General features: G+C 40.9%; 1 protein-coding gene across 2 annotated transcripts in view; it reads left to right on the top strand.

Moving 5' to 3' along the window:
• Positions 1-20,446, top strand: part of ARMC3 (armadillo repeat containing 3) — a 91,627-nt gene extending 71,181 nt beyond the window's left edge. For both annotated transcript variants that reach the window (XM_050937372.1, XM_050937373.1), the window contains 5 exons: positions 664-756; positions 3,236-3,331; positions 7,238-7,441; positions 13,035-13,197; positions 16,761-20,446. In XM_050937372.1, the coding sequence (XP_050793329.1) occupies positions 664-756; positions 3,236-3,331; positions 7,238-7,441; positions 13,035-13,197; positions 16,761-16,970 (766 nt within the window). In that variant the 3' untranslated portion in view covers positions 16,971-20,446. The remainder of the gene's footprint in view (positions 1-663; positions 757-3,235; positions 3,332-7,237; positions 7,442-13,034; positions 13,198-16,760) is intronic.
• The last annotated feature ends 2,187 nt before the right edge of the window (positions 20,447-22,633 follow it).

Below are 22,633 nucleotides of genomic sequence, written 5' to 3'. Positions count from 1 at the left end.
GTCATCAAGTTGATCTCTGTTATCATGTTCCCTTTTTTAAATTGTCAATGATATAAAGATCTCTGAGATCACCTATTACAAGCTAAACCTCAGTGCTCTTTGCAGGTCCCTAATTCTATCAGATATTCTTTCTTTGCCGTTGTTGTCACAACCCCGTACCCTGGTAGCACCCTGAAGGCATTATACTGTCCAGTTTTCTTTATATGGGTCACAGGATTTTTCACTATTTAGTAATTAATCAAGATCACTAAATACAGGTTGAACCTTTCTAGTCTGGCACCCTCTGTACCTTACTGGTGCCGTACCAGAGAATTTGCTGAACAGGAGGTCAATATTGTAGCGAGCAGGTCTCTTTTTATTTTCATCTCTCCCAGGCGAATAAATGGAATAACACTTGCAATGCTGCCTAGCCAAGGCTTTCTAGCTCTTTTCATAACAAAATGTTAGTGTTGTTACACATTTTTACTGTATTGATACAAGGAAGTAAGTAGATAAAGCATAAAAAACATAGAATTAAATCATGCCAGACCACTGATGTAGCCGGACTAGAGAGGTTTAACCTGTAATATTTTATTTCTCATAAAAAGTACTTGCTGTGCTTTGAAGGTGGAACAACTCTATTGGCCTATTCTAACAGTATAAAAATACCTTGTATCATTTCAGTTCCCTTAGTGCAGAGGACAAATCACAAGATCTATATTATGGACGAACCACATCATCTTCTTCTATTAGAAAAAGTAGTAAAGAAAGAGCAAGGTATGACCTTTGGTTTAATTAACAATCATTGCACTGTGATTGTGCAAACAGTCATAGTTTCAGGGTAACTGTACCTGTATCCCTCCAACCGTGGCAGTGCCCAGTCAGGTCTCAGGTTTCCAGCCATCACCTATCCCACTTGCCTCTGACAGGGTATTTTAAGGTTGCACTGCTCCCTGCCTTACACTGTGATATCCCCAGCAAGCCAGTCTGCCTAATGGCCAGCAGCACTTCTGCTTTGATTTCTCTCTGAGGGCTATGAACAGTGTATTTCTAGCAGTTACAAGTTACCACAAAACTCGTTCTAGGAAAGCACATTTGTTCTTAAGGTAAAAGCCTTACAGAGAAAATGTAATGAAAACAATAAACAGATTAAAACCCTCTAAATGTGCAAGGAATCACCCATTAGTCTTATGGGGTCCCAGTAGGCCAAAGTCTTTCCAATCGTTCTGCAAGGGTTGGGGCCTCCTGTGCATTTGCTTGTTCAGAAGAAAGCCCCGAGTCAGTTTAAACCCAGCTTTTTTATATCAAAAGCTCTTTGTCTGTTGATCTCTGGAAATCCCAGTTTGAACCAGTAGATGCAAGCCTCTGCAGGGGATTGTACCTCTCTGGAGGTGTTTACAACCTGAGTGATTCACCTGAATTACCTTGCCCCGCACACACTGTTCTTTGTTCCGGGACGCAACACTCCCCACCCCACAGAGTTGCATACAATCCTTGGCCCACACTGATACATAAACCATTCATAAACATAATACAATCTGCTTCCCCAAAGATACAGAATGTGGTTGCAATATCCGTCATACAAGCATCTAAATTCAGACAAGGCTTACATACTGACTGACTTTTAAACAAAACTAATTTTAATGGAATTGAAAAAAATCTCTAAATATATAGGAATGTTTTAAGACACTTTGTCTATTGAAAATTAGAATTTCAGTTGAAATGGGTGATGGACAGTTTCCTAGGAAAATAAAAATGATTAAATGTAATTTAAAATTTTTGTCTCCAATTATTTTTTTAACCCCATAATTACAGAAATATCTATCTGTCTGTCTAACTGAGAGACAAGATGAGTGAGATAATGCCTTTTATTGGGCCAACTTCTGTTTGTGAAAGAGAGAGGCACTTTCAAATTAATCAGAGCTCTTCTTGCATATATCTGAAAAAGAGCTTGGTGTAATCTTGAAAGCTTGTCTCTCTCTCCAATAGAAATTGGTCCAATAAAAGAGATTACCTCACTCACCTTGTCTCACTAATATCCTGGGACCACCCCGGCTACAACCCTGCATATCTATCTATCTATCTATCTATCTATCTATCTATCTATCTATCTATCTATCTATCTATCTATCTATCTATCTATCTATCTATCTATCTATCCTCCAATACCATTGTATCTGAACACCTTATAATCTTTAATATATTTATCCTCACAACACCCTGGTAGGTAGGGAAGTGCTATTACGCCAGATAGGGGATCGAGGTACAGAGAGACTAAGGGTACAATTTTTATAAATTACTTAGGTACTTAGGCTCCAAGACCCACTGACCTTCAGTTGTTCCTAAATTATTTTTGAAAATGGAACTTGAGACGCAATTTTTAAAAAGCACTCAAGTGTCTTAGGAGTCTAAATGACTTGCCAAAGGACACACAAGAAATCTGTGGCAGAGAAGCTCCTTTTCTTTATTTTTTACATAAATCCCATCCCTGCTGGGGTTGAGACCCAGTCAATTCCCTGTGGAGTTGCAAGGCTGGTGTGGGAAGGGACTCTGTCCTCTGTGCTCCATTGCTATTACCTATATTGCTTTGAACATGCAGCTCTGATAAATGAAAAGTGTAGCACAGACTCTGTGTCAGCCAAGAGAAGCAACTGCTTACTGACCCTCTCCCCTCTTTGACTTTGAATGCTGCCTCCCCTCCCTGGTGAAAAGTAGAGTTTTATACAATGCTGACAAGGAACAGAGCTATCCTTTCTGGTTCCTCTTTGCTGTGAGGAAGGAGAGAGAGGAACCATAGTCACAACTCAGGGATTAGAAGCTTCAATTTGTCATCTGAAGCTCACTACTTCCCGAGACCAGGAAGATGCACCTGCATCCTGCTTGCCTGCTAAGGTTGAGATATCTCATGGATACGTGGAAGGTGCCTTGTCTGTACATGCAGTTCAAAATAGCTGAGGCACCTTTGTACAGATGACTTCCTGCAGCACTGCATGGATTGTGGGAACAGAGAGAAATAGACGTTGGTAGGGAATACATGGAGTGAGAAGACATTGGAAAGGGGTAGAGGTTGTGGAGGAATATTTCCCGTTTTTTTCTTTCATTCACAAATCATGGCACCCCTACACTCTATATAAGAATTTTATTTCTAGAGATGGTGATGCTTATTGTTGCCTATGTGCTGCTTTGTGTGTGTGTGTAAATTGAAATTTACTGTAAGAAAGTAAAGAGGATTTGGGAAATTACTTTGTAATTTCAGTAGTGCAATGGTATCTCCTGTTGAGGAAAAACAAGAATCTTCTGGACGATCTCCCTCTTCGCTCAGCAAAAGCAGCACTAGAGAGAAAGGCTCAAGGTATTATAATTTGGATAAAGTATTTTTATTTTAATTTAGAGTTAAAATGCAAACTATTGACAGATAGTAAGTATTGACTATTGAAAGCTAAGGACCTGATTCTCAGGTCTGGCTGAGTTCTGCTTGGTGCAGAACCCTAGATAGGGCTCAAAGATGACTGTACCTCCATGAGGAAGAAAAATCTATTAGTATACAGCTCTTTAATCTAGCAGACAAAGATATAACAAGATCCAAGGACTGGGAGCTGAAGCTAGACAAATCCAGACTAAAAATAAGGCAGACATTTTAAACAGTGGGGGTAATTAACCATTGGGACAGCTTAATTAGAGAGGTGGTGAATTTTCTAGCATTTGAATGATTGTGTTTCTAAAAGATTTGCTCTATCTCACCCAGATGTTATGGGCTTGATGCAGGAACTATTGAGTGAAAATGTATGGTCTCTGCTGTACAAAAGGTCAGACTAGATTATCAGAATGGTCCATTCTGGCCTTAAAATTTATGAGAAGGGCTATCAGTTAATACCATAATTCTTAATAAGGCAAAAGAAAAGTATTCAAAGCTTTCTGGAGACAGGAGTTCTTGAATAAGGCTACTGGTACACAGCCGATTATTTTGTACAGTGCATTCTATCCCAAGAATATAGAAATTTGATAATTTTCACAACTTTATTAATCATTCTAAAAGTATAAAATAATGAGGGTCTGTCCTGAGTCCATATTGTCTTGTGTTTTTTTTTTTATTGTTTCTGCTTTTTCTACAAAAGTCCCTGGGGTAGTAGGAATTTAAAAAGTAAGCCAGAATTGCTCACTTGCTGGAGTTATTAGAGATAGGGAAAATTAGTATGTTTGGCTGGATTTCAGAGTTTTTGCTTCTGATTAAGTTGAATTATGAGTAACTAGCTTTTGAGATGGAAGTTCAAGTTATCTCTCAGATCTCGAACTCTTTGAAGAAAGGCTTGATGGTTATAAGATGTGGGGTCTGTTGTATTTTTGTAAGTAAAGAAAGTGTTCTACAATATCTAGTAGTGCCTTTTGAAACTATATGTATGAAGTTTGGAATTTTGTAATCTGGAACTTTGTACAGTTGACATGTCAGGTTATTTTTTGTCCTCTTGATGATTTAGTAGGCTTCTGATGGGCAGTTTTGTCTAAAAGTGCTCATACTGCCTGTAAAGGTGTTAAATGTGTGTTCGTGACACTTCTGGAAATATGTTTGGATGACATATCCAGTAACATATCGATTTTTATAGTTGCCACATAGAAAAGTATATAAATTTCACAAGTTTATCTGCTCTAAACTAATGTTTAGTTTACATTATTACTAGAATCTTGTGATTGCCATTCATGATCATGTGCATTTCTCAAATCATAAGCTCCAGTAAAGAGTGCAAATGTGCAGTGAATAATCAATAAATACATAGACTTCTTATGAAATCTTAATACCACATGTCATATAGTCGTTGAGGTTTGTAGCAGCTTGCTTTGTATTACCTGCTCAACCATTTTGTTGATTCCCTGTTCGTTTGAAGTCACAGACTTCTTTCAAGTGAAAACTTTACAGGACTCAGGGAGTTGTTCTGTTTTTTAAACTACCAACATTGTATGGAACCAAATTCTGTTTAGTTACAAAAATGCTTCAAAAATGTGTTTACACATATGTTATAGACAGGGCCAGCCTTAGGAAAAATGGCAGCCTGGGCAAACTTGTATTTTGGTTCCCCCTCCAATCACTCCTGGCCCCTATGGTCTCCCTGGGCTTTCCCCCCTCCCCATCACCTCTGGACCCCGCTGCCTGCCCCAATGTTTAATTTGTATTGAAAGAGATCCCAGAGGCTAGAGCTCAGCCCTGGCACAGAGCTGGCAGGGCAGCCTGATACTGGCAGCTGCTGGCCGGGCACCTAGCTTTGAACGCAATGCCATCACCTGCATCAGCACAGAAGTAAGGGTGGCATGGTATATGGTGTATTGCCACCTTTCTGCGCTGCTGTTGTGGCTTGTGTTGCCTGATGCTCAGCATGTGGCTCAAGACGGGCTTCGCGCTGTCACATGGAGGCTGCATCTTGCCAGAGCCTATAGCCCTCCTGGCTCACCCAGGGCGCCATTTCAGATTCGATGTGGAGGGTGGGGAAAGGAAAGTTTAACCATGATTCCAGGGACTACTTAGGCACCTGAAAACTCTTAAGGTTTTTGCAGATAATAACTTAGGAATTAGCTGACAGGAGCACCGTATCTAATTGTTATATAAAGAAAGAAAAAATATAGAAACTTCAATTTAAGTCACATTTAAAATGTATATGTAAATTTAGAACAATCAGGAGATAATACAGCAAGATATTCCCAATCCCAGGCCTTGAGGTATCAGTTCTAGAGCTTTAACACAGATATCAGAAACACACGTTTGATACTTTGTACACCATCTTTATTAGAGATACATAAAAATAAATAAAATCTGCTTAAAATCTGTGTTACTGCCATTATCTACTCTATTTTAGTCAATTGTTTTTCAGTAAAAACCTTATTTTAACATATATGATTAAGGTTTTTTCCCCTCTTTTACTAAGAAAGGGAATTTATTTTTCTAACTGTTTTGGCATTTATGTTTACCGATCACAATCATGTACGTGACTCACTAACATTTGACTCCATCATTGCTATTGGTATCATAGTTGAAACTGCATTTATTTTCATGCTAATTTTAAGTTATTTTAGAGATATAACTAAAAATACAATCTGAAAATAAACAACCTTCATCTGCCCAGTGTCTAAAGTTATGTATTTAGCTAATGTTTTTTAAACTGGCACTGCTAAGCTTAGTCCAAGCTGAAGTTACATTCTAGAAGGATACTATTATTTGATTGTACCACTTTAAATAATGAGTGACAAAGCCCAGTAAGATAATAAAAGTAATAATGATAATTACTCCGGCCAGGACAGGTTGAGCATTTGAGAACTCAGTACTCAAAGAATTAAATGTAAGCATAAGAGAGAAATAAAATTATGAAATGCACAAACCAGTCAAAAAAGTAAAATAACAGCACTTGGAAATAATAAAATTACAGAGAACATACGTGCATTGCAGGAAGTACCAACAAGTAACAACAACATAAGTATGTGTTGATGGGTGAATGTGAAAGAGACAGCATGTCTGAGCTGGGGGACTGTGTGAGCGACTGCACGCTGCCCCTTTAAGAGAGTGGCACTCACCAGCCTGAAGGAAAGCTCTTTCAGCCACAGCAGCAGCCGCCAGCTGCTCTGTCCCTCTGTTGGTGAGCCCTGTCCTCACACACACATCCTACTCTGCGGAAATGGGGTACATGGGGGGGGCAGCACTCTTCCCCCTGTACAGCAAACAGGAAGCTCCCAGGACCAGTTGGCCAGGGGTAGCTCCAAGGCCGGGGGCAGAGACGCAGGGCTGCAGATGCCAGCAGGAGGTGGGGCACCCTGTTCCAGAGGCACCTCGCATATAGCGGCACTCTGGGCTTTCGCCCAGTTCACCCCTACCAAAGGCTTGCCTTGGTTATAGAAACCTCTTATTATTATGTGCCTATATTCAGATTGGTAGTGCTTACCACTGCAGATCCAGTAGTACAAACAGTCCTTATAGAGAGAGGTATGCTGGTGTCATTGTAGCTGTCTGGTCAGGGGTTATATGAGCACAGACATGCAGACAATGCCTCTTGGTACCTAAGCCCCTCCTCAGAACACCTTCCACAACTAGTGTTCACAGGTCCTGTGAAATGGCCTCTTTGTGGATTTGGAGGCATTCAGAATCAGACAAGAAAACTTCCCAGGCTCCTCCCCCCAAAATTGGGTTTCTGGCTGTGTCCCTACACGGAGCCATGCAGCTGGAATTTGGCTTAGAGAGATTACCTCATTCTAAATAAACATCTGTTATTTTCTATTTAAGAAAAGGGAAAGGAAAAAAAGAAGAAGATAAACCAAAAGAAGAAGAAGAGTTGCAAACAATGCCTAAAGTCCAGCAGGAAGTAATTCTTGAAAAATTACTGTGGCTGCCACCATTTGACTCCATTTTACTGGATTACATTATTGATGCTTCCAAAATAATCCTACCATTAACTACTACGAAAGAACAAGTTGTAGCACTTGCGCTGTGAGTACTGTATTGTGTCTGAAACAAAATACAAATAAGTAGTGTTGAGTGGGAAACACTTTTTCCACCCCAGGAAAATGTTTGAGAATTTGAAAGTTTTCCCATCCCAGATTGGGACAAAACGTCAAATAATTTTTGTGAACCAGCAATCTGAAAAAAAAAATTCAGTTTGGGTCAATTGAGGTGTTTAGTGTCAGTGATTTCAAGGTGTTTCTTTTAGAGTTTGCCCTTTTTTTAATTTTTTTTTTTACTATAATTAGCTTAAATTTCTGGATATAATGTTGTATCAAGCCAAAGAAATCGAACTTTTCATTTTGAAAATGTCAAAATGAGGTTCCGCCAGGGTCTTACCCCTCTCTACAGCCCCCATGACCCAGAATGGTTCAGGGGAGCCCCCACACAGTCTGGGAAAACTGAGACCCAGATGGTGCTTGTCCTCCCCCACAATGTGGCCTGGGTATGTCTACACTTAGGCCTGGTCCACACTAAAAAGTTAGGTTGACCCAACTATGTCTCTCAGTGATGTTAAAAATCCACACCCCTGAGCAACATAGTTAAGCCATCCCAACCCCATTGTGTAGACAGCACTAAGTGAACAGAAGAATTCTTCCATCATCTCAGCTGCTGCCTCTTGGGGAGTTGGATTACCTGTGGTGATGGGAGAACCTCTCCCATCGACACAGGTAGTGTCTACACAGAAGCACTATGGCAGCACAGCTGCAGCACTGCGGCTGTGATTCTATAGCCGATTAAGTGTAGATATACCCTCAGGCAGTAAGGACTGTGACCAGACATGGGGAATTTGGGCTGTACCCAGCTGAAGGCTGGAGGGAAGACTTTTGTGTTTAGTTTTAAACTTTAAGTTAAGAAATCTGACCTAAAGATGGCTGTTGTGAATGGACTGGAAAAATCCTGTGTGGAGTTTGTTGGGTGGTCCAAAAAAAGAAACTAAGATGAAGGATTGCATGCAGGGCTGCCCTGAAACCCCCAGAGGGTGCTGTGAGGTAGCCGCTCATCTACACTGACGTTTGCCACCATCACAGAGGGCATTGCCATAATAAACATGATGATGTTTATGATACTGTTATTAATAATAATAGTATCAGAACATCACATTGCATTGTGTGTTACAGGATATCAGTATCAGTGTGTGGCTCAATAGTTACATTGATTTCAGTGTTGTGTTTGACTAATATTAACCATTCCAGGCTATAATCATGGCCACACTAGGTTGAATCCTCACCTCTAAACAGTCTGTTTACTTTCATCTTCTTCCCCGCTTACCCTTTAGTATTTTACCAGTTCCCTGGCTGGTTTCTGAGGCCAGCTATCTTGGTACCAGACCCTCCTTAGTCTTGCAAACTTGTTCATTTAGTTACTCCTCCCTTTTAATGATGTAATCTACAGTGATCTGAAAAATGATTCTCCAGATGATTACAAAGTTTGTCAAGACATGTATTCATCTCTGTTTATTCAACTATGTATAAATCAGGCTCCAACCTGAGCCCAAACATCTACACCACAGTTTTAGAGTCCTATAGCCCAAGCCCCGCAAGTCGGAGTCAGCTGAGTTGGGTGTTTAATTGCAGTGTAGATATATCCTATGTATGATTCTTCCTCATTGCAGTGCTCAGGAATTCTTCTGGAGGGGCAACAGACAATTGAAGACCTCTCCTTTGATGGATGTGTTTGTTTTAGTCTAAGACAGATGAAGCTTTGCATACTCTGAAGGATGCAAGAGTGGTTCTGAAGTCCTTGAACCTCTGTACTCCAGGGTTGAAGAGGACAAACTACCATCCTCAGTGCCAGCCTAAACAGCAGTATTACCCCTTCCATCAGGTTGACAAATCTAAGAGGAGCAAAGGTCACAGAGGAGAAAGCTGATGGCTTCTCCTTCCTTGATCTCTTCATCTACACATCCTCAGGCCTCAGAGCAGCCGATTTGACACATATGTCAAGGATAGCATATTACTCCACCTGGATCTCACTTGCTCTTTCCTGCCTTTCTGGGATAGGTTATCCCATTTCTCACATGCCTGGCAGTCCATCACCTCAGACAAATGTGTGCTAAGCATAGTGGAATTGGGATATACCCTGCATTTCCTTTCTATCCCTTTGTCCCGTGCCCCTACCAGGGAACCCTCTTACAAGTCTGTACTAAGACAACAAGTGCAGACCCTATGGTCTTTGAGAGCCATAGAGGAGGTTCCCTTTCTGCATCAAGGCAATGGGGATTATTCTCATTATATTCTAATACCCAAGGCCAAAGGGGGTCTCAGACCCATCCTAGACTTTTGGAAGTTGACCAAATACATCAAGAAGGTAATATTCTGAATGGTGTCCGTGGCTATGATTATCGCCCCCTTAGATCCAGAGAGTGATATGCTGTCTTTAACTTACAGGATGCCTGCTTCCATGTGGTGATCCATCCTGGCCACAGGAAATTTCTAAGGTTCATGGTAGGAGATTATCATTATCAATTCACTGCCCTGCCATTCAAACCTTCATTGTCACAGAGGGGTTTTACCAAGTCCGGAATGTTCAGCGACGGTCCAGAATGTTCTCCTTAATAGCAGAAAACCTTCCCACAAAAGCTACTTACCTGAGCAGTTGTAAGCATTTCGTCATCTGAACAGCCTCCCACAATGTATTCCCAGTTCAGACTAAAATTCAAACAATTCTGGACTGCCTTTTGCACCTTAAGGAGTCAGGTCTATCCCACAGCTCCATTAGAGTGCATCTGCCATCTAAGCATTTCACACTTGCATAAAGGGCCAGGCCATTTTCTTGGAAGGTCTAGACAAATTGTTTCCATCTATCAAGGTCCCAAAACTTTCTTGGGATTTGAATCTGGTGTTGTGTGCATTTTGGACTCTCCTTTTGAACTTTAAGCATTGTGCTTGCTTCTACACCAATCACCGAAAGTAGCCTTCTTAGTGGCCATCACCTTCGGAAGGAGGAGGAGAGGACAGAACGCATAGGTCACTGATCTGCCATACAGTTTTCTACAAGGACAAGGTTCAGCTTAGACCACATCCTAAGTTTCTCTTAAAGGTGGCATCTGATTTCTGATTTCCGCTTGAATCAGTCTATCTTCCTGCCAGTTTTCTTCCCAAAGCCACATATTCAGAAGGATGAGAGAGGGCTCCACACCTTCAGTTTTCACTGAGCATTTTCTTTTATCTAAATAAGACAAAGACCTTTCAAATTTTTTCACAGCTCTTTGTTTCTTATGCAGAGCATATGAGAGGACAACCAATCACAACTCAGAAACTCTTGAAATATAGCACATTGTTATGCAGCTGGTGATCTGCTGCCAAAGGGATAATGCCTCCTGACAAGTGCCCAACACACTCAACTAGAGCATGTTCAATCTCAGTAGCATTTGTGGCACATGGCACCATTATGGACACCTGCAGGGCAGCAGCATGGTCTTCCATTCACACATTCACCAGACGTTATGTACTGTCTGCTATATTAAAGAAATATGCAAATGTAGGTAAAGCAGTCCTACCAATGAGACTCTGAGCCCCATCACCTGGGATGACAGCTTGGAAGTCACATACAGGATAATGGACACAGAACAACGAGAAGAAAAAATAGTTACTCAGCTTCTTGTGAATGTAGTTCTTTGAGATGTGTTGCACATGGCCATTATGTAATCCACCCTCCTTTCCCAACACATCAGAGTCTCCCATCAGCTTCCAGTGGGGCAGCTCCACTCTTTAGAGCATGAGGAGCTCACCTAGGGGTGGGGCCCCCCGTATGTGTACTGCCAGGGAAGATTCTCTGGCACTAGTGCACCGGATGCACACACATTTACCGTGCAATGGACATATACAACACATAGAATCATAGACTATTAGGGTTGGAAGGGACCTCAGAAGGTCATCTAGTCCAACCCCCTGCTCCAAGCAGGACCAATCCCCAGATTTTTACCCCAGTTCCCTTAATGGCCCCCTCAAGGATTGAACTCACAACCCTGGGTTTAGTAGGCCAATGCTCAAACCCCTGAGCTATCCCTCCCCCCAAAGAACAGCATCTCAAAGAACAGCAGTTACGCAAAGATTAGTAACTGGTTTTCTCATCCTTCTCCTCACTTTTTCCCTTTGAGGAGTCTACTATTACAGCTGGTGCAAGAAATTTCCAGATCTTGTGTTCACCGAAGGTACCAGGTCCATGCACCCTCTACCTGCTCATAAACACCCTCCAGCCACTGTCTGGCACTTAGCAAAACTTTGGTTGCATGGAGTCACTTTAAAGCAAGATGCATCATTATGATATCAGAGTAACCTTTCTATGGTTATGATAGAGAGAATTCCATTCTGAACTTTTATTCTTAGGTGCCTGTAAGTTTTGCAAAAATACCTCTACCTGAAATTTCTCATGGTTGGTTTCATCCCAGAAGTGAATGTTTGTGGAAAATTTTATTAAAATCTGTTCAGTTATTTTTGAAATAACTGGATATGAAGTGGGCAAGGGTAAGAGAAGGGAAGCATTTTTTTGTTGTAAATATAATTTATTTTTTTAATTTTGTGCTTGGAAACTCAAAAAAAGATTCAATTTTCTCTATTCAAAAATTTCTCTGTTTCTATGTGTAAAATGTTGTAGTCCACAGCTTATTGCATTTTTGTTTATATCACACTTGAATAGGCACGAGCAACCAATGAAATTGCAGATTTTTTTTAGCATGGAAGGAGTACTCCATAAAAAATTGTAAAGCCACTATCCTATCCTATGTACTACCTTTAAATTCTTCCTTAAAACTCACCTCTGCTGTGCTTTCAATGTACCATTGAATTTCATAGGACTTAAGGACATGCCTAAAGTAATACGTGTATTTAAGTGCTTTGATGAACAGGGATGGACTTGCTGAATCAGGGTTTAATGCCTTGGTATGTGCACTACCACATTAATTGCATAGGCATTTTTGACCTTGGGTTTCCTTGGTTTGGTCATTAATTTTTATACATAAATTATAAAATACAAATCAATGCAATTGCGAATGTTGGCCCTGGTTCAAGAAAGCAGATAAACACATGCATAACTTTAAATTTAATTGAGTTGCTTTCATAAATCAGTGGTCATTAGCTGTGACCTTATTTTTCTCATTTCATATTCTAATGTCTTTGATATTGTTTACTTAAAACAAATGGTAGTGCTGAGAATTATAGCAAATAGCACAAATGATTCTATTAACTTCAAAGATGAATCCTAGCTACTGAACTACTTTATCATTAATTTTATATAATTTTTGCTGGCTCTCTTTTGATAATTGGTATTGTGTTGCTCACCTCCAATGATCTGCATTATCATTTTAATTTATCTAATGGTGAGCATACTTCCAGCACCAGTAACTGAACAATAAAACTAACTATCAGAGGGGTAGCCGTGTTAGTCTGGATCTGTAAAAGCAGCAAAGAGTCCTGTGGCACCTTATAGACTATAAAACTAAAGCATAGATAAAGGTAATACACTTGTATATGTCATACAGGTATTGTTTGTATTTACACAGCTTTGTCATTATACCATTAAGCATCATAAGTATGAGAGAAATGACAGATTTAATTGATTTTGGTGTACCTTAAAACAGGTTTGTTGCAGATAAGATGGGTGGCCCAATTGAAAGAGACAAATTACATGAATTCAGCTGGGAACTTCATATAAGTGAAATTGAATTTGAACTGAAATGCAATGTCATACCTATTGGGAAAATCAAGAAAGGAACTTTCTACCACAGGGCTTTGCTTTTCAAGGTATATTAGCATTTACTTTACTGATCTAAAAATACTGATGGAATTACGATTCTTTATTTTTGTTAAAGCGATAGAACAAACTACAGTACATTATCTTCAATAAATCCTTGTAGTGTTATATTGCTGTTTATTTGTGTATATATTTAAGTCATTTTCCATTTGGCGAATATATGATTTCCTTTTGAATGAAAGCCAGTATAGCTTCTTTCTGAAAACATCCTTGTTGTTATAAGCATCATTGAACATGTCTTAAGTGATGTCAGCAGAATGCTTGATATAAGGCAAAAAGCCAAAATGTTTGATTGTGAATCAAAATATGTTCCCTTTTCTGTAAACTGTAAAGCACTAAATTATGCAGTGCTCATTATTTTTCATGCTGCAAATGTAAAATTGTTGCAACAATAGCTTCTAGATGGTGCTCATGTGTAATACATTATGATAGGACATAGGCGCTTTCCTTACACAGTCACAGAACACTTGACAATGTCATGTGCTGTTGGGCAAATATTCATTTTTCCAGTATGAGCTAAGTGAGTGTGCACATAAATAATTCCTACATTAACTGTAATAAAATAGCTAATTGAGCAGATAAATTGTCCTGTGGAAAGTACCCTGTCATTAAAGAGCAGTATCATTTATATTTAATGCTTGATGTTGTATCTTACAGTGTAGAAAAGTTTAGGCTCAAATTCTGATACCAGTGAATAGCTCACGAGTTTGACAGTTCCTTGGGGGAACACTAGGCTGGAGTAGCCTCAGTATCCCCCTGCAATTGCCTCCTTCTGTTACTACTACCATCCCTCCCATTGGGGGAATGGCTAGTGGAATCAAACAGCGCCCCCAACAAACCTCCACCGCACAACCACATCATGGGTAGGTCTACACTGCCGCTGGGAGTGTGCCTCCCAGCTGAAGAGACAGATATGTGCTAGCTTGAAGCGACCTAGCGTGCTAAAAATAGCACTGTAGACATTGTGGAAGAGTTAGTGGCATGGACTAGCCACCCAAGTACAAGCCTTCCTGACCCCACGGGTCCGACCTTGGGTGGCTAACTTGTGCTGCCACCCATTCTACAACGTTCACACTGCTATATTTAGCAATCTAGCTCAAGCACAGCTAGTGTGCATCTGTTTACCAAAGCTAGGAGTACACTCCTAGCTGCAGTGTAGATATATCCACAGAATCGGGCTCTGTGGCATTCAGGATATACACCACCGGCGAGTGCCCCCCAAATTTTACTCCTTCCTGCATAGTTAGAAATGGGAACTTGATCCTATTGCAAAAAGGAATTTCCCAGCTTTCCAGTGGATCCTACAACACGTGCTTTGACACCTGAAATACTTGATATTTTGGACTTCAAAAATTACCTGAAGTAGGTTTCTCATACATAATAATGTGATTTTAAAGGGTTCTAAATTTTATATTTTACATTTTTCTTTTCCCTGTGCAGTCTGTATGTGCATTTATGGTCTCAAGAGAGCCTGGCTTTACTGGATGAGGGATATGAAAAATAGTCCCAGTACAATTTTTTAAAAACTCTGAAACTAGTTCTCAACCTCTTCCACATGGGACCCCCTCTCCCATATAACCAGGAGCTCTCTCCTTCAGCAATATGGGAAGGATAGGGTCCCCCCAGGTTGAGAACACCTCTAAACGAGTATTTTTGTTTATATTTTGGTTCTTTTAAAAATATGTAGCATAAACAAACTAAATAATGGCATGTTGTAAAGATTGTACTGGCACTTGTTTGATGGGATAATTCATGAGCAACCTCCCAGGCATACTGCTTTATACGATGCATCCCACAGTAGAGCAGCTTCTGCCTCCCTTCTGCTGCACCACATACACATGTGCTAGGCCTCAAGATCAGAGCAACAGCTGGCTAGCGAGGGTGCAGAAAGGAGAAAGAGACTCTCCTTGACTAGCATTGGACTCTCTGGTCCTTTCTCTCTTTCTCCATCTCCCTCCAAGATGCAGAGAGAGCATCCCAGGAAGGGAACCCAGAAGTAGTATTTCTGAGGAGGAAAATGGAGGAATGAAGTAGAATAGACTAGAGCAGGCTGAGCTGCTATGTTTTTCGCAGGATTGAGGGAGGAGGAAGTGGAGCAGACAATGAGTTGCTGGTCTCCTCACAGGCTGCTAGGCTCCAATCCGTCTTCTTCTCTGCTCCATGTGAAAAATGTTATGATGCAGCCTCCCCCTTCCTCTCCTGCAAAACCTAAGGCTCTGGGGCAGCCAGGCTCCCTCTTGCTGCTCGTTGGAGGAGAGGGTCAAAGAGGAGCAGGGGCCCAGAGCAGCTTGACTGCCGACCCAGGTTCAAGATGCACAGGTCATGAGAATCCTGCTGCCATCCGTAACAAATTACAAACCTGATTTATTTCATTCACACAATGAGGAAGCATCCTTTGGAAGAATTTTTATACTTAAAAAAATTATAATTAGTCTTGGCGGAATTCAGTTTTTATTTATAATTTTGACATAATATAAATGTTAATTTACAAGCACTATTTTTCAATTTTTATCAGTTTAAATTTTCAGAGCTGTATGAATTTTGGACAGGGGATTGTCAGATAATAATTACAAAGTAGACATTCTTAAAATTAACTTGTGGTATGAAGCACGGGGGAGGAGGTGGACTGCTCCCAATGGCTTACCTAAATGGCACCCCTACTCCTGCTCCACTTATGCTGGTATAACAACACATTTTAGACCCATTAAGATGGGACTCTAAGTTCTCAAGCAGCATTTTTCTTTCTTTGCCTATCTGCATATTTAGATTATTATCAGTGGAAATACTTTTTCATTGGTTTGTGTGTGAGGTGATATTGATGTTTGCCAACAATTACCAATAAAAATTCAATCCTCCAAGCCTAATTACAATATGTCGATTATAGTGTAATGTACAACAAAACTCAGGTGTTTCACATTCCAGTCATCTGTCACACATTGCAGTGGCTTGTATCATACACTGGTTGGTCTGAATGTTGAGAGATAACCTTATGAGTGATGTTGCAATCACAAACCCATACCAATTAAACATTTGTATCAAACATCATCATATGTTCCATGTTGTATGCATATGCAGAGCATACATATATATCTTTATTTATATAGGTAGATTATCTTAGGGTGTTGTAATTCAAAAACAGCTCCTCCAATATTTTCTAAATTTGTTGAAAAGACTCTGTCTTGGGACCACACGTGCCCCTTTCAATTTGGGATCTGGAGGAGTGACTTATAACACAAAATGAGTCAGTTCTTGAAAAGAATTATAATAACTATATATCACTGCCGCTGTTCTAGAATATGATGGAAATCACATTTTAAAAATGCAATTTCCCTCCAGGACCTATAGTGAACATTTACAGTTTGAAGAACCCTGCAGGGAATCCAGAAAAATCTCCATTACCAAGTCTCCTTTAGGAAGGCTCTGCATCTTTCAGCTCTTCTCTTGTTTAAGCATTTCCGTGACCCAACGGTGCATTTCACAAACCAAACATATTGTGCTACCTTTCAGAAACTAGTGATGACTTTCATTAACTCCCTTTTGTTTTCTTTCATAGGTTATAGCAGACAGAATTGGCATTGGCTGTAGTTTAGTTCGTGGAGAATACGGCAGAGCTTGGAATGAAGTTAAATTAGTTGACGATTCTCCTCAAGGAATAACTGGGCTTCTACTTCCTCCTCAAACGTATATTGTAGATCTAATGTACCAGCCAGGCTGCTTAATGAAGCAAGGAAGTGCTGAGGCAGAACACTACCTACGTATTTAATCCTAGTGTCAGATTTCTTCAAAAAGAAAGTATTTTTAAAGAGATGTCATTAATACATTTGTATGATACATAAAGATTTGTGGGCCCAACTTTCAAACTTTGATGCTGAAATTAAAGCACCTATTCCCGCATTAAGTAGTCTAAAGAAGCATTTCAGTTCCTAAATACCCATTTTAGGTGTTTACTCTAAATCCTTGTTTGTGATCCAGAATGTGAATTTAGGCATCTCATTTTAGGTATCTGAGTTTGACATGTTAGACATTTTATTCATTTTATTTGATGCTGTATTATAGAATAAAATGTGGCGATCCAGACTGTCAATATTGATGGGCATAATACTTGACTGTGCATTATCATTTTCTTTCAGTAAATGTGTTTAGAGTATTTAAGAACTAAAGGGTCGGTTCTCTTTTCCTTTGGCTTTCTCATCTTCCATTGATGTTAATGGGAGTACACGAGGTGAGGAGAATACAAAGCTAATGAAATAATTAGACATGGTTAAACGAATTTATAATATCTCTTTTGTTAAAATAAGCAGAGTATTAAGAATTGTCTTAGGCTTTGTCTACACCAGCAGTTTTGTCGGCAAAACTTTTGTCGGTCAGGATGTGAAAAAAAACACCCCTGACCGACATAAGTTTCACTGACAAAAGCTATGTCAGTGGGAGAGCATCTCCCTCGCCCTATGCCCCAACTCTAAAGATATGTGTTGTGATTTCATGGTGGGCTGTTTGGTAATATTTTCTCTTCTTTGGTTGTAAAGAGAAACAAAATTCTAGTCATTTGAAGTAAAAAATGAAAAATACTTTTCTAAACACATAGTAAACACTTGACAAGTAGACACTCAGCAAAACAAATTATGGATAACAGACAACTTTGTACAAATTATGGATAACAGACAACTTTGTACTTTGACAAGATTTCTGTCAAAAATGTCATTTGTGTGCAGTTTTGGAGGCAGATTTTCTGTCGTGTTTAGTTTTATATGAACTGAATTCTGTTGCTTGAAAACTAAATCACCAGGAAGAAATGCCCTTGGCTAGCAAAAATTGACAGCAAACCACGTGCAAGTTCAAAGGTGACTCAATATCAACAGGGTACGTGAAGTTCCATAGAAACATTCAAGGTGAACTTTACTTTGAGCTTTTCCTTTACAGCATTTAACTAAATATAACTCTCTGGGTATTTGAAAAAATAAATCATTGCTTTCTCTTGACTATGCAGGTATTCTTCCAGCTAGGTCGTCAAACCCAGTCTGTCATGGACTGCCTTGGCTGCCTGGAATCCATGCAATTCACAAATGCAGGTTGAGTGATATAGCCTTTATACCTAGGCTCCGTAGATGGTATATGGAATAGAAATGAGATATGAATGGAAAAAATAATCTGAAATTCAGAAGATGGAGAGTAGTCCACAGTACTTATTATCTTGAGGGTGTCAGAGACACAAAAGCTACAGGACTCCTCCTTGAGCTTGTGCAGAGTGAAGAAGAGGCCATGGCTAAGGCTATGATTTTTTCACTGAAGTCACGGAATACGTGACTTTCAGCAACCTCTGTGAATTCAGCACTGTTCTGTGGAAGCTGCAGTGTCCCCGTCGCCATGTGTGCTGGGGGCCTCCTGGAGTTTCCAGCCACTGTGTGCAGCGGGAGCACAGCTCCTGGCTGCCACAGGCAGCAGGGGCCCCCCGCAGCTCCCAGTGGGCATGGGCAGAGGGGGACCCCTGGATCTCCAAGCAGCCGCAGGTGGCAGGGGCCCCCTGCAGCTCCGGGCCATGGCAGACGTTGGGGGCCCCCTGCAGCTCCTGGCTGCCACAGGAGGCAGGAGACCTGAGAGCTCCAAGCTGCCACAGGCGGCAGGGGTATCCCGAAGCTCCGAGCGGGGGGACCCTGGAGCTCCAAGCCCCCACAGGTGATCGGGTGCCCCCAGAGCTTGGAGCAGCCCCCGCAGCTGTCCAACCTCTGCAGGCGGTGTGGGCTCACCCTGCAGCTGGGCTCCCCATTTTGTCACAGATATTTTTTGTGAAAGTCAGGGACAGGTCACGGGCTTCTGTGAATTTTTCTTTATTGCTCGTGACCTGTCCCTGACTTTTACTAAAAGTATCCATGACAAAATCATAACCTTAGCCATGGCTAATGCCTGTACCACTATTGAAATAGAAGACAAAGCTTTTGCTAGAGCCATGTCCTCCTGTGACACCAATCAAACATTTGGAAGTCAACAAATATCCTGGCCAATCAAAAAGTTGGTACATTTAATAGGAGATATTAACCTCCTCTCCTAAGTTAAAGGGCCTATTTTGGCCTCTTGAAAAATTTCTTTTGAGAAGGATGATTTTAACACCTCAAGTAATTAACAAAAATCTATCTCCAGCCCTGATTTTCATCAGAATAAACATTTTACTTTGTAGCAAAGTGGAAATAAATTGAGAGGGGACCATGAGAAAAAAGTGTCATTCTGGGACATAACACAAAGTCACACACAGAAACCTATTAATTTTTACTGCAAGGAATTTTGTTTTAGATTTAGACATGAGAAATATATGTTCAATATGGAATACAGCTGCATATGGTGAGAAATTAGACGAAACTGATAGGAGCTGGGATGTAATTCCACAACTCTAACTGATTTGAGTAGAGTAGTACACTGAAGTCAATGGAGCTGCACATGTGAGTATGGGTTGCAGTGATGCTGTTTGTCTATAAATTGTGAAGTGCTGCTCCATGCTTACAAGTTCTCATGCTGGTGGAAAGGCCCATTAAAGTCAATGGTGTTCTCTGTGGGTAGTTTCAGGTGTGGGATTGTGGCTCAGAGCCAACTCTGGGTTAGTTAACATTGTAATAATGCATTGGCCTGGGAAATGCAGTCTTGGTAGCTGCTCATCACTGGATGATGAACATTTGCACTTTGGGTAGGCTTGCTTTTGGTGGTGAATCTGATGCCTTTTGAAAGGTGATATGGCAATTGAATCCTCTGTTTTTTCCCTAGAGCAGGTGCAGAGAATGTACAATTTACTCCCAGCAGCAGTGCAAACAGGCCCACATGGGCCCACCAATATCTTTCACCCAGATCTGGAGAAACACTCAGGATAACTGAAGTGTGTTTTATCTTTGCATGACCAGGGAACAGGTGCTATACAAATGAAAGAGTTAACACTTTTCAAGTAGTCTCTAATTACACCAGTAATGATACACTAGGGCAATGACTGAAGTGTGACAATATGTCACTCTCCCAAGTTGTATATTCACTTGCATCTCTTTATATTGCTGGTTATCGATACACCTAGAGAAATCCCAGGCTTAAGATATTCCAGTTAATTTTATGTTCTTTTCCTTTTATTGCTGTAGTCCAGTGGTTCTTAACCTTTACTGCAGCCTGCACCCCTTTGGTTCTCAAAATATGTCCTCGCACCCCGTAAACCTAAAAAATATGTACTCACACCTCTTAAACCTAGATATATTTTTGTTTGTATATTACAGTAATCATTAAAAAAAAGTATGTTAATAAATACATAGGTTTGATGAAACAAAGTAGTTATACTTACATGCCTGTGCTTAATTTGTGTTTTCGATGATTTACCTTCTTAAAATATCTGGCATGTCTTGCACCCCCCGAAAGGGCATCTCACACCCCCGGTGGGTGCATGCATCCCAGGTTGAGAACCACTGCTCTAGTCCCTGTTCCCCCCACCCCCAAGAGATCTTTCTCAGTCTCTCTCAGAGCAGTAGCATATTTTTCAACATGAGTGAATTCAAATGATCACAGTTCTCCACTCAGTACAGCGGGCATTCCATACAAGCACAAATGCACTGTTTTTATTTTTCAGATTTGTGACTCTAGCTGTTTACACTTCCAGGATGTCGTCTCTTCTTGCTGTTTTTATTGATACAAATACTTCAGGCATTATCAGCTCCCTCTCTTCCACTTTCTGCACCCCTTGGATGGAGGTTAGGGAGCAGCTACAAAGGAAGAGAACTAAGGGATGCATGTCTCACACAGTAGCTGTGCTCATAGTGTGGGGGGAGGTGATCAGGAAGCACTGCAGAGGGACTTGTTCTATGCACAATTGCCTGTAACCAACAAAAATTGAAGTAGTTTCTCCCTTCAGGCTCTGTGGCATCTCCAAGCTGTGTTCCCAGAACTCCCTCATCTTGTGAGATGAATAAGGAGACAACTTAGGGAGATGAACCGAATGGATTTCCCAGCATACTTTGACCCCTCTGATCACAGATTTTTCTGCAGGAAGATTATGCCCTGCCTGACTAAGGAGTGTGTGATGTTTGAATGGTAACACATGGACTCTCTCAGACTTGGAGGTCGTTCAGGTTGTACCATGTGTTATTGGACCATAAATTTTCCCTAGGATTGCCCCTTAGGTCCTGATTTGACCTACTGGTATAACCTCAGTGTTACTTAACTTGCCCATCTCAACATACCCATGCCTTAGATGGGTACCTCCAGTAGCACTGGGTATGCACTTTCTACAATGGGTAGATAAATCTTTACCTTGAAAAATAAAAGCAAAAAATTAGGGGGGATAAATGGTTCCCTGTAGAGGATCTTTGATCTCTCAAAGTCCCTGTGCATTCATACTCACTGTTAATACATTTCTGAATAAAGGCTTGTCTCTCTAGAACAGGGGTTCTCAAACTTCATTGCACCGCGACTCTCTTCTGACAAAAAAAATTATTACATGACCCCAGGAGAGGGAACAGAAGCCTAAGGCCGCCCAAGCCCCGCTGTCCTTGTGGGGGAACCAAAGGCACTGGGGTGAAAGCTGAAGCCCAAGGGCTTCAGCCCCCAGTGGGGGAGAGGGGGAAGAGGCTGTAACCTGAGCTCAGCCACCTAAGGCATCAGGCTTCAGTTTTGACCCCAGACAGTGGGCTTCGGGCTTGGGCTTCAGCCGTGGGCCCCAGCAAGTCCAAGCCAGGTCTGGAGACCCCATTAAAATGGAGTTGCGACCCACTTTGGGGTCCCGACCTACATTTTGAGAACTGCTGCTCTATAGAACATGTTGTTGTGTTTGACACCATTGCAATGAGTTAAGTTGGCTGACACCGTCCTGACTGGACAACATAGACCAGGGCAAATCACATTCAGCATTATATCAGCTAACTTGGCTCTTCACAACTGTGTTCAGACATGATGATATTTTCTAGTGGAGCCAAGCCCTCTGGGGAAGAAGGCAGAATGTAAAGGATGAACAAGCCATTGGGTCATATCATTCAGCACAGAACTGTCAAAATTCATTCTTGATGTGACCCCAATGAAATCAGTTATGCCAGAGAAGAATTCAACTCAATATGTACTTTTTTTAGCATTTACTAACTTTAAATATGGGCTTGGGAAGAAGGGGGGGCTTTTGTCCCATTTGGTGAGAAGTATACAGCAGCAAGGTGTGTGAAACCTTCAGTGTCTGACAAAGTGCACAGAACACACAGACTGTTCCAATGGTCTCTTTTACAATTCCCTCAAGTAGACAAGGGGTGTGTGTGTTCTCCCAGTGCACAGACCTTAAATGTCTTTTCTCACCAACTAAGGGCTAGGTCCCATGATGAAGTCTGTTGCAAGCAGGCCCTTGAATCTATGACAAGTTCCTACATTGTGCAGCATTTTGCTGCAGCGGAGTGGAAATTTGGTGGCAGCCTCATTTAAATTTAAAGA

This window comes from Gopherus flavomarginatus, chromosome 2, assembly GCF_025201925.1.
Source record: "Gopherus flavomarginatus isolate rGopFla2 chromosome 2, rGopFla2.mat.asm, whole genome shotgun sequence".
Lineage (NCBI taxonomy): Eukaryota > Metazoa > Chordata > Testudines > Testudinidae > Gopherus > Gopherus flavomarginatus.
The sequence above is the reverse complement of the archived record's forward strand: the minus strand, read 5'-3'. Positions and strand labels throughout refer to the sequence as shown.